Source organism: Acanthopagrus latus, chromosome 22 (assembly GCF_904848185.1).
Source record: "Acanthopagrus latus isolate v.2019 chromosome 22, fAcaLat1.1, whole genome shotgun sequence".
Taxonomy (NCBI): Eukaryota; Metazoa; Chordata; class Actinopteri; order Spariformes; family Sparidae; genus Acanthopagrus; species Acanthopagrus latus.
The window spans coordinates 5,088,576-5,103,294 of record NC_051060.1 but is presented as its reverse complement, the minus strand read 5'-3'; the positions used below and the strand labels follow the sequence as shown (position 1 = coordinate 5,103,294).

The 14,719-nt window shown below is 40.2% G+C and overlaps 1 protein-coding gene across 5 annotated transcripts in view; it reads left to right on the top strand.

The window, feature by feature from the left end:
* myo6a (myosin VIa) overlaps positions 1-14,719 on the top strand; it is a 144,302-nt gene that overhangs the window by 75,747 nt on the left and 53,836 nt on the right. For all 5 annotated transcript variants that reach the window (XM_037085794.1, XM_037085793.1, XM_037085792.1 and 2 more), the window contains exons 13-18: positions 718-875; positions 1,779-1,870; positions 3,200-3,272; positions 6,609-6,736; positions 7,909-8,004; positions 8,483-8,653. In XM_037085794.1, the coding sequence (XP_036941689.1) occupies positions 718-875; positions 1,779-1,870; positions 3,200-3,272; positions 6,609-6,736; positions 7,909-8,004; positions 8,483-8,653 (718 nt within the window). The remainder of the gene's footprint in view (positions 1-717; positions 876-1,778; positions 1,871-3,199; positions 3,273-6,608; positions 6,737-7,908; positions 8,005-8,482; positions 8,654-14,719) is intronic.

The window sequence follows — 14,719 nt, the reverse complement described above, 5'->3', positions numbered from 1 at the left end:
GTGCTTCCATTTTCTGCTACTTGATACTTCCACTGCATCACAGTTCGGAGGCTACCGATGAAGAGGGGGCTGCTTCGAAAAACAACACAGAACACAGTTTCTGAAAACCTGAAAAATGCTGAATATAAGATCCCATAATCAGTTCGTCTGATACAGTATATAATCTGTTTTACCAACATTTCCAACTTGTGTGCATGAAAACACATTATTCTATTTTTCCTCTTATAAAAATGGAGTCTAAGATCAATGGTCCACTTGCAAGCCTTTCGTAGCTTTCAGCTGTTTTGTAACTCCCATCAGCGTCTCTTGCAGCTGAAAACTCCTCAAAGGTGGTAACGTGACCTTGTTGTTGACATTTTCATTTACCTATACTTCAGCTGACACTTCTCTGCCTTTCAAGAGACGCTTCAACTCCTACAAGTGATTTAACTTTAATCGACCCGTCTACTCAGTCAAGCGATTCAGCTTAAACTGAGAAGTTTTCTCGTAGTAAATTAAACTTTCTGTCTCACCAAAGAACCGTGTGTGGTGTGATCGTCGTTTAATTAAAGATGAACACTTTAAGGGATCACAGACAATAACTGCTGTTCTTTAAAATATGCTCAAAATGGAAACACACAGGAGATGTGTTTCATGCTCCAAAACCCAACAGAAACACTCTGGGTCTCATTATGTTACTTTAACGCTTTATTTTTTACCTCTCTGTGTCTTTTTCAGAGTGCCGCTCAAAGTGGAGCAGGCTAACAACGCTCGGGACGCCCTGGCGAAGGCTGTGTACAGCTGCCTGTTCGACCACGTGGTGACCAGGGTCAACCAGTGCTTCCCCTTCGACTCCTCCGCCAACTTCATTGGTGTCCTGGACATCGCTGGCTTTGGTGAGCATCCCTCAAAAACTCTGATAATTTAAGCAACATTTAGAAATCAAAAGTTGGAGATACTTTGAGATGATCCGCTGCTAGAATAAAAGAGATCAAAATCTGGTCCTTTCTTCACTGAACTTTAGTGTCGCAATTCACTGCATACAAGAGTGAACATTAGAATATGTGGATGTGAATTATTATAAGGTTGCTGCTTTTTCTTTTTTTCCGCTGCTACAGAACATCTTTAGCTGCAAATGTTTTCACCACTTCAGAAAGTCTCACAGCGGTTGATCAAATGTTTGTTCACAGTAAAAGAAAAAAGTTTTCTCCCCAAAGAATCTTTAAGTTTATCGGTCCGAAATGGTTTATTTAGTTGTTGCAGTTTTTCTACCTTATCTGAGTTAAAGTTAATACTACAGTCCTTTTCCTCTGATTTCTCTGGTCATGTAGCGCCAGTTCAAAGATATTTCTGCTGCACAGGCTACCTGGTTATATGCAAGGGCCGTCATTCCAGCAGTGAAATATCTCTATTATAAGTAAAATCTCATGATGATCAAAAAATGTCTTGTCCTGTGTTTTCATAAAACATGTTTAATTTTCGTACAGTTGCACGTCCATTTTTTTCTCAAGTAAAGGGTGTTGTGGCAGAAAATACGCCGCAAATATAACATGACTCTTTTTTTTTTTTTTCAAAGTAGCATGTTAAGTTCAAATGAGATGTTGCCTGGATTGGCATTGCTTCAACTAGTTTTCGATTACTAAAGATGTTTGGGAGTTTGTCTCAAAGCCTCGCAGGTTTTAAACTTTTACTCATCTCTCGACATCGTCGTTATCTCGACGTCAAGAGAGCGCAACTTGTCAGATTCCCTTTGATTGTGACGGAGCACCCTTAACTGTTTTCTTGTTTTTGTTCGGCAGAGTACTTTGAACACAACAGCTTCGAGCAGTTCTGTATCAACTACTGTAACGAGAAGCTGCAGCAGTTCTTCAATGAGCGCATCCTGAAGGAGGTGAGAGTCGTTTGATTCTAAAAAAAAATCGAAGCTCTGTTAGCATTTGGGTGGGGGGGGGAAGAGGAGGGGGATCTAAGTCAACAACCTCAGTTCCATTAGGCAGCACTTACAAACACCTGCAAGTCAAAGCCGACATCTTGGAATGACTCGGGACTTTGATTTATACTGAGAGTGCTTTTCACATTATAAACACTTATATTCTAAGAGCAAGTGTCATATTTTCAAATTGTGGGTGTCTCATTTTAAAGTTCAAGTGTGGAGTTTTGAAAGCCCAGACACATCAAAACATAAATCATTTCTGAAATATTCTTTTTTGATGATTACTGTTTATGTCCAGAAAAAAATTTAAATAAAAAAAAAAAAATCAAAACACCTGGGTGATTATGACCTGTGAAAGTGTTTCTCTTAAAAAAAACACCCTTTAGATCAGAAGCAGCTGCAGAAACATGATGTAGAAAGTTTTCCGTTGCCCTCCGTAAACTTTGTAACACCAACATAGACATCTTCAGCAACCAAACAACCATTAGCGGCAGTTGAGATGAAAACTAATGCTGTCCGAGTCTGCACTGTTCCAAAGCACCACATTTCTGTTTGGGAAAATAATGATGCTGCTCGATATATAATTTTTCATAAGTTGGGGTTTTCACATAATGAACTGGAGAGCGCTCGAGCGCTTAAACCTCTGCCGACGCTCGACAGTCTGCGATCTTGTCGAGCTACAGCCTCCATGATGGTTTACTGTTGTTTGGAGTTCTTCTGACAAAATAAATTGTGAAAGAAATGCTGTGCGGCTGGTGACCTTTAGATCTGCAATGTCACCGCTGTATTATTGTGTAATTGCTCTTCAGCAGCTCGAACGAAGGTTTTGGATCAATAAAAATATATAATCAGACAATCCGTCCACAGAATTAAAGCCGAATCTGTGTGAACTTTGTTGAAAGACTTCTCAGAACAAAAGCATTGTTAAACTACCTCAGAAAAGGGCACCTTAAAGGATATTTTGGACCTTGTTAGACCACAGTTTTGTAAGACATGATGTTCCAAATGTTAGATGTCTCATTTGACCTTAAAACTCCTCTTTTACAGACGAGGTGATGGCACCCAAACATCTGTTAGCAACATCCAGCATGAGCGCCTTAACCTTAAGATACTCATTTTGCATGAAAGTGTAATAGCAGAAAGCCCGGTCTAAGTGCCATTTGCGAGAGAGCTAGAATGCCCTCCAGGCGGAACCACAGCGTTGTCCCCGTCCTCATTAGACGAACGCCATACATGCTGCGAATATCGTTATGGTTTCTCATTAGAAATATCTCGTTTGCATTCCAGGAGCAAGAGCTGTACCAGAAGGAGGGGCTGGGAGTCAACGAGGTTCACTATGTCGACAATCAGGACTGCATAGGTATGAAGAAGCCACTCATCGCTCCGCGCTCGTGACGGTGCATTCTGAGCAGCTCCCGTTGGGCGTCTTCTATATTTGTTCTGTTGGGTTCAGAGTGTTCCTCTGCAAAAATGTTTAATAGTCTCTATATTGATATTTTTAACCCATGTGGAGAGCATAATGTACAAAACAAGACCCACTTATAGGAAACGCACGTAAAGCTGGGTGTACTCATCCCTGCCTTAAGAGATTCATGTGCAAATGATGAATTCAGATATTTTTGATGAAACTTGTGGTGTTAGTATTTTAAATTCCGTTTCAAACATCCAGATGGTGCTTGAAAGTTTAGAAGCATTCGTCATATATCAGAATATTGAATTCATCATCTCAAGTTGGAAGATGGAAACACACCTGCTGTAAACTAACTGGTTAGTCATTGCATTTATACAGTTGATAAGTGATATTTTTCTTGGCTACCTGCAATGCCGGACATGATGCACAATGAAACATATCTACCTGTAGCTGTCAGAATGTGTGGCGACAGGTTCTGAATGAAATGGAGTAATCTGTGTCCATCAAGATGGTGCTGTACGAATACAAGTATCGTCAGAGTAATGAATTAACCTGCTGAGATTTTTGATACAGAATGGAAGATCTTGCATTTTTGGAGGGAAGTAGACCTCATTTATCGGGGTAGTATTTCATGCATTGACAGTGTAAAGGCATCCAGGAGTCAATGAAGATGACTCCTGGATGCTCAAGCCACTGCTGGGGGTGTCCTGACTAAATTATGAATTGCTTACTGATATCAACATTTCAGAGTGAATGACAGTACTTTCCTAGAAAGAACTTGTCTCCATCTTGTTGTTGGACCTGACTTGTGCTCTCAAAGGTGTCACCTTGTAAATCATGATCATCAATTTTTCTAACTTGAGACTTGATCCGGATCCAAGACTTGATATGTGACTCGTCATATATTCAGATATGATTCGCAATATTCCAGTGTTGATCTAGTGCTTAACCTTGAATGTAGATATTGACTTTGAAGTTGAACTTCATAGTCGACATTTTAGACTAACTTTCAACAATATAGTACTGTCTCCGCATTGGAGAGATCCATTGTATCAGCTTTAATACTCTTTCACATGAGTGACTCCTACGTCTCAGCCTGAGGTTTCACACAGCTGCTGCTGCTGGTTGTGCTTTGTAGAATTCATATTTGCAATTTTCAGGGGTCCTCCTTGAGCTCCACGAGAAAACGGTTGAGTTTATGATGAGCCATGAGTGGCAGCGTGCTGCTCATTATTGGCCTTAATGTGCTGCTGGCTCCGAGCCCTCAGTTCTGCGAGAGCTGCCTCTCCACAGTTTGACCCCGGAGCCTCTGCGCTGTTTCATGGACAGACAGAGTAAAGTGTAAAGTGATGAAGCCCCAGAGAATGTGAACTCCATTCCATGCTAAAATGTGTCTTCATTACTCCATAAACATGGAGGTAGACGGATGTGAGGGTGACTGGAGGTGAGGGAGGTTAATTATGCTTTTTGCTGATGTCCAGCTCTGTGAAATAGCATCAATATTAGATGCTTAACTCAGCTGGAGCGAGGCAGCAGTCGGGCCAACATGGGCAGCTAACAGTAAGCTCTGTTCTTTGGCTTGAAACTGTAGATTACTGAAATGTATTTGTTTGGGTTTCTGTTGTGTGCGGTGAAAGCAGCAGCTACTCCTTCCACACAAACTAAAAAAGAGAATATTAAAATCACACTCGATGTAGCAGAAAATTAGATTTGTACCGAGCGTAGAGACATGACTGCATGCAAGACAAAGTAGAAATTAAAACACATTTAGAAAGTAATTGAAAATTCCACAAATCAAAGTCCAAGAAGGCAGTTTTAATTGTCAACATTCATTCATTCATTCATTCATTCATTCATTCATTCATTCATTCATTCATATGTTTTGTTCCCCAAATATAGTTCAAGTATAATAGAATGACTGATAGTGATAGAATAGTGTTCATCAAATGTGTATTCATTCATTCCCTCCTTCCTTCCTCCCTTCATTAATTCATTCATTCACTCATTCATTCATTCATTCACTCATTCATTCATTCATTCATTCATTCATTCGTTCATTCGTTCATTCATTCATTCATTTAATTTCAGTCAGTGTGTAGGGTGTTTTAATTGAAGTTAATTTGATCAAATTCGATTCACTTATTCAGTCAGTCAGTCAGTTTACAGCTGAGAGAGCAAATCAGTTTTAATTCGTTCATACACTCATTCAGCCGACACCTCAGCTTATTATATATTAATTAATTGGTTCAGCCACCATCCACTTTTCTCTGAGCTAATAGAGTCTGGGTCATAAAAATAGATCGCAGTCTGTTGAATCAGTTTTGTTCCTGTCTGTGTACACGTTGCTTGCTGTGACTGAGAGCTAGTGGAGCGGGGTAGATAGAGGGGATGAAGGGATGAAGGGATGGATGAAGGGATGAGAGGATGTTTCCGGTGGTTTTTCAGTAGTTAATGTGCCTGCTGGTCAGAGCTGAATCCTTGGTGCTCAGGGCTCCTCTGGCCTTGATAGTGGGAGTTTGTGAGTGGGAGTCAAACAGCCTCTCTAAACTCTTCATGTCAGGAAATATTACTCAGAGAGACTCGAGTGAATCATCTTCTCCTTCCTGTCGGGGCTGCTCTTTTATAGTAATTCTCAGACGCCATATCTAGCTGGTTTCTTACTGGCGTCATATCAGGTCACTGTGGCACTGACCTCGTTACTACTTACTGTTGTTTGTAATACTTCAGCCAGTGTATATGGAAGTATATTTCAAGCACTTTGTATGGTAAACGAAAAAGATAATTCCTAAAGTGAGATCCAATGACAAAGGCAAAACACAGCGATTCCTCGGCTATAACAGGCTGCTGCGAAACAGCAGTTGGATACTCATTATGTCTTTAAATTGTGCAGCTCAATTAAGTTCACCACGAATCTGCAGAATAAACTGCTTTTTTTTTGTTCAGAGGAAGCTTTCGTAGACGATCACATTTTCATTTTTCTTGATCTGGTTCCGTAAAAGATTTCAACACCACAGATGCTGGACTTTGAAATGACTTTTTCTCGACATCACAAGAGAAAAAAGTAATCACAATATCCCCGCTCTTCCATCACCTGCAGACTCAGATCAGATGAATGAGAAATCTTCCCGACCTTCACGCCTTTTCCCCTTCGATTGAACTTTAATGTAGCTTTGTAATCATCTCCATCACCCCTACTTGATTTAATTGGTCTCGCTTGCTCAGCGGCCTCAGGTAATCCAAGGCAGTTTCATTAACGGTCCCGCTTTCGTCATTCTTTCCTTGCAGACCTGGTGGAGGCGAAGCTGGTCGGCATCCTGGACATCCTGGACGAAGAAAACCGACTACCTCAACCCAGCGACCAGCACTTCACCGACACTGTTCACAACAAACACAAGAACCACTTCCGCCTCACTGTGAGTGACGCTAAGACACGAGAAGAGTGTTGTTCCTGTAAAGTTCACAAGAGGAAATAAACATCATATAGAAATACATGAACTCAAAAACAAGTTATTACAAAGCATTGTGGACAACCTGAAAAAATGTACTCATTAAAATCTTTAACCGGCACTCTTAATTCATTTTTTTACCCCTGGTTGTTTACTTCATTTTATTAGGATGGTTGTAGTTGGATAAGACCAAACCTGTACGTCTTGATAACAGAAAGAAAAAAAGTGTATTTCAAGCACAACGTACAACTGACAAGATCACAAACAACATCCCCAAGATACAGAAAGAAAAATAGAAACGACAATGATACAAAAAAACTAAAATCATAGGTTGTTCCTCTATCCAGAGATTATCATTAGATTCAATTGTAGTCCTACATTTTAGTGTCTTTAGCAGCGAATTCTAAGACAAAGTAGTCACAAAATGACTGCCATATACCTAGAACATCTTTTGGCAGATCCCTTGGTTTCTAATGAACCCCATAAGTTTTACATGCACCATCACATCCCCAGTGTTTAGCTGATGTCCAGTAAAACAAAATGGCATCGAGCTTATTGTGATGCAAAGACTGGGCACCAAGAACAGGTGGGAAAAATATGTTAGCCTTTAATTCTAATTAAAGGGCCAGCTGTCTATAGTTTGTCACATTTACTTGTGTATAACTCTGAAAAAGGAAATTGTTTATCTTCATTCATTTTAATGTCATTGATTACAACTTTTACTATCGCTGAATGTTGCAATAATACACAAGTAACAGCTACACTACTTGTTAACTACAGTATTTCCGTCCATGATTTTTTCAGTATTTATAATCCATCAACAAATGAGTCAAAAGGTTTTTCAGTCTTATAATCAGGGTTGTCTCATATTCAGGCCAATACAATAAGTTTCAGTGAAGAATAACATTGAGCCTCTGAGTGATGTGGTGTAGCTGACAGTTAAATTACTGAACCACTCTTAATCTTCATTTCCAGCCCGGGACTGATTGACAAGACCGGGAATTAGCATGTCATTTTAAATGGAAAATGTTCAGGAACTCTGCTGCGTCTAAGTGTTTTATTGTGTGTGTGTGGCCACATGTGGTTCTCTGTGTATGTGTGTGTATGTGTGTGTATGTGTGTGTGTGTGTGTCCCTCAGGTACCCAGGAAGTCTAAGCTGGCCGTCCACAGGAACGTCAGGGACGATGAAGGATTTATTATCAGACACTTTGCAGGAGCCGTGTGCTACGAGACGGTGTGTCTTCTCTCTACTTTCCTGGAGCCGTTTTTAAAATTATGTTACATTGAATTATTTATTTCTTTGTCTTTGATCACTGGACTGAAGACACGCTATGAGCTAGAGCCTTCCAACATGAAAGAAAGTGACTGTTCAAATGTGATTGTATTCAGATAAATATACCCACGATAGCTCAGCGAAGATTTTGAATTTCAGTCTGTTTCTGCATGTTTTATAGATCTTATTTTTCCTGGTATTTGTTGTCTTTTTTATTATTATTCTTCACCTGTGCAGTGTGCAGAGGTAACAGGGGAAGGATGAGTCAGGGAGGCCAGCCTACAGGAAAAAAAAGAAAATTTTAAACAAGAATAGGATTTTTAAAGTTGAAATTGTGTGGTAAGACAGCCTTCAGGGTTAGAAACCAAGCACTGCAGCATACCCTTTGAGAATGAAATGAATGTGTTTCTGATTCTGTTTGAAAATGTCCCTCTCTCAGACCAAGTTTGTGGAGAAGAACAACGACGCCCTGCACATGTCTCTGGAGTGTCTGGTCAGTGAATCCAAGGACCGCTTTGTCCGCGAGCTCTTCGAGAACTCCAACAACAGTAAAGATGTCAAACAAAAGGCTGGAAAACTCAGCTTCATCAGTGTCGGCAACAAGTTTAAGGTGAGAAAAAGACAAACCATCAGGCGAGTTTCAGGTGAAATGAATAAAATGTCTCCACCTGAAACTCTGGGCATCATGCCAGGCATTTTTCAGTTGTTTTCAGGTGTTTTCATGGGTATAGCTTTTAAGTTTAATTCAATAGTTATTGCCGTGTTATGGATCTTTTTCAGAGAGTGTTGCCCGGCACTTCTGTAGAACATCACTGTGGATTCTGCCACCTTTGTCTTGTCTTTTTTGCTTCCAGATTGCTTGCAAGTTTTCCAAAATCACACACCGTGGCAACATTTGAATCTGAAAGCACCATTACGTTATTAAAAGTTGTTTGTTTATTTATTGAAACCTGAAGTCTTGAGAAAAAAAATAAGACATAAATGGTTGTGGAGAGAGAGGTTGAGAGTTTTGCAGATATAGCTGACAATACTCAATACTCTCTTGGACTTAGAAATAAACCCTTCAGACTTCGATTAGATATCCGGGCCAAATGGTCCTCTTCTCTTCAGACCTGCTCCCATTATCCTCTCTGTTCTGGCAGCACTTTGAGCCTCAAGTTCACTGACAAAATGTACAGTAGCGGACTAATTTATATCTAATGATTAATGCTGTGATGACAAATCGAAAGGACCAACCAGCTTCAAAGACCCCTTTTTTGTTTGTTCTGTGAAAAACATAAATTTGGTACACAACTGTAGTTCTGTATCTCTATTTTTAACAGAACACAAGGGACCATAAATACACAGCAGGACACAAACTCTGCAATCTGCAAAGTCATACCAGATCTGCTTTAACTACTCTCGCCAAAAACTGTACTGATGACACCACCATGTCAAGGTATCACAGGTAATGTGACCATGATCATTTAGGGAGGAGTAGAAACGCCACACGCAGCATCTTTTAACAAGCGCGTCTGCTGCTGACCGACACAGAATCTGACAGACTTTTGGTCCGAATTAATATATCGGCGCTCAGTTTCACCTGTACTGTGCATCTGAAGAAAAAGCGGTCGAGAAATCTAACCACATGTTGGTTCCTGTTAAAACATCCACAACGTTAAACTCCTGAATATTGGCGTAGGTTTTGGACTCAAAAATGCAGCACTCAGTCGGCTGAAATTTCATCTCATGGGAATGCAAATATTTGTATAAAGAATATTACTATTGTCAGAACAGAAAAAGCACTTTTCTGTAAAATCTCACAAGTACATTCGGAGAACAGAGAGATCAGCTTCTTTGTTGTCAGTGAGGGATTTTTCCTCTCCTCCACTGTGACTCATCCGGCTCAGCATCTCACCTTGATATGTGTCACCTAACCAAAGGCAAGGTGAGCCAAATACCAGAGCGCTCGGCTCCACTCAGTCAAAAAAAGCACATAACCCCGAGGGAGTGAAAGTGTACAGTACAGCTGAGGCAAGTATTTCATGGAATTCACAGAAAACGCTGGTGTATTTGATGTCCGAACATTTGATCCTTCCCCGCGCTCAGCGACGTGGTTTATATGCGCGTGACACATAGCAGATCCTCGCTGAGAGTGTACGAACACTGTTGATCACTGAAGTGATTGATCACTGCTGCAGAAGTTCATCCATTCATGAAAACACCGCATTGTGTCTTTCATTGTCCAAGGATAATTGTCTTGTAAAGGTTGTTGTTCGGGGGGCTTTAATTTTTATTTTTGTTTAACTGGTTATGTGTTGAGACAGCTGGCAGAGGCGAAATAATACTTATTTTTTTAATAACGTTCAGTCATTTATGAGCTGCTTATCCTATCCATATGCTTCAAAAAGTCATGCTGGAGTCGTGTTTCTTAGCTTTCAATCATATCCTGCAAGTCTTGTTTTGGCATTTAGGGGCTCCATGATGAACGAGGTGGCGTAATCACATTGATTCGTCAACCAAACCCACATAGTTTCCTCCTCCGGTACTGATAGGTACTGTTGTAGCCGGCCCGCTATTGTTGTCCATGTTCAGTGGATCATATATGTGTCTGAAAAAGTCAGTTTCTGTTCTGATTCAATAACCTTTGGTCAGTAAATGAAATTGAGTGTGTTTTTTTTGCCGAAAAACACTGAGGACAGTATCATAGTAAATGGCTGGAAATTGCTTAGGAAAGGTCAAATGTAGACGAAAAGAGTTTGCATTCAAAGAACGTAACATTTTGACTTGATTTTGACTTTGAAAAAAAATAAAAAATCTGGTAAATTCATCCATTCTCAGAAGAAGCAAATGTAAAAAATGGACTTGAATGAGCCAGACTGAAATGATGTATGGCACTTGATGCTGACTGCTAGAATAAGGGGGCGGATAAAAAAAACACAGGAGAGTCAGGTGCCCCAAATATTGTTCTCGGTCCTTGAGGGTTAAACCACCTGGGGTCTGCAATTCTCTTGGCAGTATAAACACAAGGATCACCAAACTTCTTCAAAAGCCTCTTGAAGTTTTGTCCTAGAAACATATAAAAAAAACAACCATTCTCTGAAACCTTCAACAGTCGGCTTCAAAATGTAAACAGATAGAAATGTTTTTGTGTAGATCTATGTGAGGGGAATGAAAACAGCAATGTGCACATTTCAGTCCATGTGTCAGGAAGCAGCTGTCAAACATGCAGGTTCTTCCTATGATAACAGTTATTCAGCAGTCGTTATTGGGTCATTACAAGGCAAGACAACAAGTGAAAACAGCCAATTTGACTCCTGCAATCAAGAGCACACAGGGAAAGGGCACTATTATCAATGGCCTGCTGACGCCTACTTCATCAGTATTTGTTGTGCAGGTGACTGGATTTCAGAAAGTAGTAAATAGTTCAAGTTCTGATGCTTTTGAAGTCAAATGAATGTGAAATTTCCGTAAAATAAACGTTCCTCTGGAAATGGACTTCATATAAACTCAGAAGATAGAACACAACATATGACTGTGACAGTTTTTTTTAAACAATGAAACAAAATTCTCATATATTTGATCATAATAACTCCAGGAGTTAATTAACAAACAGACTGAAACAAAACCAAACAACAGCTAATGTATGAAACACGAATCGTATCAGTTGAAGATACTATTTGTCATGCAGCTGGAAAACATTCAGCAGCTCTGTGAGAGGATATTGAAGCACACAGTTTGTCTCAGGGTGGATTTGAACACAGGAGGAGTTCTTATTACCCGAGAGCTCTGTTACCTGTCGTGTCTGCCGAAAGCCTCTCCATCCTGCGGGTTCTCTGCCTCCTTTGCCCTGGGTCTCCTATCTCTCCATACGAGCTGTGATTAAAGTTCGAAAGGTGTTGAGGAGGATCCAAATAGGCAGACGAGAACAGAACAGAGCTTGGGGCGTGGAGGAGAGGGGGACGATGAAATTGAGCAGCGATAAATCTGAGTCAGACGAGGTGATGGGCGACGCTGCCTTCTGGCTGTACTGGCGGAGGGGAATCGCGAGCCGTGGAAGGGTTTTCATTCGAACCAGACGGCGTAACTTTGTCCCAGTCCAGGGAGCAAATGCATCATAACAGGGGAGTCGTATTACAGAATCCATCCAGACACGGCTGATAAGTCAACGCTCTTTAGTCTTTACACTGAAAGACAAAACCAGTGTGTCCTATACAGTTGAACAACCTGAGATTTGCTGCATCATGTTGGATCATCAGGTAAAAGTTTGCAATCAAGTTAATCAGAGATGAACTACAGAATTGCATAACATTGATTGAACCAGTTTTCATTTATATTTACAAAATGCAGCTGCACACAAGAGTTCTTTAGACATTTAAAGTTTAAAAAAGAGATTGTAAATCAGCCATTAAAGATATAATGTGTTATATATACTTCATTTCATTGAGTTGTGTATTGATATCATCCCAAATGGTTCCAACAACTTTGAAACCCAAAGAAATCCACAACTATTCTCCAGGTAACACTGTGTTTAATCTGGTCGCCTCTCGTTGTAACTTACGGTAGATCAGAGAGGGAGGATGGAAGGCAGCAAATGAGACTAAACGTAACGTGAATAAAACTTTCAAACATTTCTTTATCTCTGAACAAGCAAAGCACATTTGACTTCAGGATAGTTAGTGTGCATTCACCCCAAACAGCCACATGACTTTTCAGTACATTAGCCAAACACTAGCAAGCGACGACATACAGCAGGACTGAGTGGACTGACTACACTCAGCACTCAGCAGAGACCTTGGTTCTCTTTTCTCCCCCCCCCTCCTCTCTGTAACAACGTTCATGAAGTAAATTACATTTCTCCTCCAGCTCCAGTCAGCAGTCAACATTAGAGAACATGAACAACCAACGATGGAGGTCACCTCTGCTGATCACTGCTGCAGTCAGGTTGATAAACAGGAGTCCCAGAAGTTTAAAAGTAATCCCTGAGCTCTCTGGCGGTTGGTAAACAGCTCCAGATCAGAGCAGAATCTGATGTGACTCCGGCTCTGCAGCCGCCTTTCCTCCAGAACTACCTGGCTCTGAGCAGCTGAGCAGCTGAGCAGCTGAGCAGCGGCTCTTTCCCCTGCCTGTCTGTTGTGTTATTTTAATAAAGAGACCTTAGCAAACAGCTGTTAATGAATCAACATATTTATCATTACTGTCATGGCTCTATTTGCTGTCGGTTGTACAACATTGTTAGTCTGGGTAATTCCTTCAGCAGATTGAACTTCATATTGGAAAGCATGGCATTTTTGGGACTTTATGAGTGGACAAAGAGCAGTAATGGAATGTAACTAAGTACAGTTATGAGGTTCTTATACTGTAATTGAGAATCTCCATTTTGTGCTACACTTCATTTTGGAGGCATTTTACTCCACTGCATTTGTTTGATAATTTAAGTTACTAACTAGCTGAAAGATTACATACTGCATAAGAGCCAAATATAAAAATGCTGAACATGCAATCCAATTATCAGACAGGCAGATTATAGCCAGGCAACCCATTTGTTTACAGTATAAACATACATGCAAATATATGTACATTTTTGATACTTAAGTGCATTTAATATCAGAAATTTTAAGACTGTTATAGATAGGAAACTATATATCATCTTAGATGTTGGATATGGTTGTATCCACATTACTGATAATTATTGATCATCAAAATCTCATTGTATTCATATTTTGTCAAAGGTACCAAAAGTCATCCGACAGTATTGTTACAATATCAATTCGGGGCCTATTTGGTCAAAAGTATTTTGATATTTCATTTTTTTGCCCAGTCCTACATTTTTTAATTGCTTTTGAGAGTCCTGAATGCACCTTTAGTCTTATCCCTGTGCGATTAGAGTGGAAGGCTTGGTCAACTGGCCTTCCAGAGACTATGTATCTTTATCATGGCTGTATTAAGAAAAACTGCATACCACATCTAAAGATGGCGGCTCATCTGTTATCATTACACTTGCTCACCTGACACATTAGTGGAAAAAATCTCTTCAGGCTTCCATGTTTTTAGGCCCATTGATCATTCCAGAAGACCCCCTGTTGGCACATGCATGGGGTGAAATGATAAAATGATGCCACTTTCTAGCCTTGAATCAAATTCGGATGATGGAACACAAAATTTCTGGGTGTTTTTTTATGCTCAGAAAGATGTAATCATCGTTTAACGACTTCTCCTTTCCTAATGACTCCTAATGATGATCACAAAAATCGCCTCACAGTCCAGAACTCTTTCCTGGGAGTTTGAACTTAACAGGTCACCAAATTTCTTCTTCTATTGTTAGAACTTCAGCCACGGTATGCAGAAATGGTTATATAGTGAGATTAGCCTGGGCAAACGAGCACACTGTTTTGATTATAGCAGCCACTGCGTTTCCACTCTGTCACTTTAATCAATGTATTACTTCACTGCACACTCCTCCATTATTCTCCCTAATTCATATACATTTATTTACATTTACATATACTTACATTTGCATAACACAGATGCTCCTCAGGTCCACATTCGCTTGAAATGATTCACTACAAGGAGCGTAAATAATGCATCACAACACCATAAGTAAGCGATAATGAGAGGAAGTTACGGGGTGAAGGATGATGATTTGTCCATCTCTGTTGGATGATTCATCAGTAATAGCCCAGTGTGATGAAAGAAG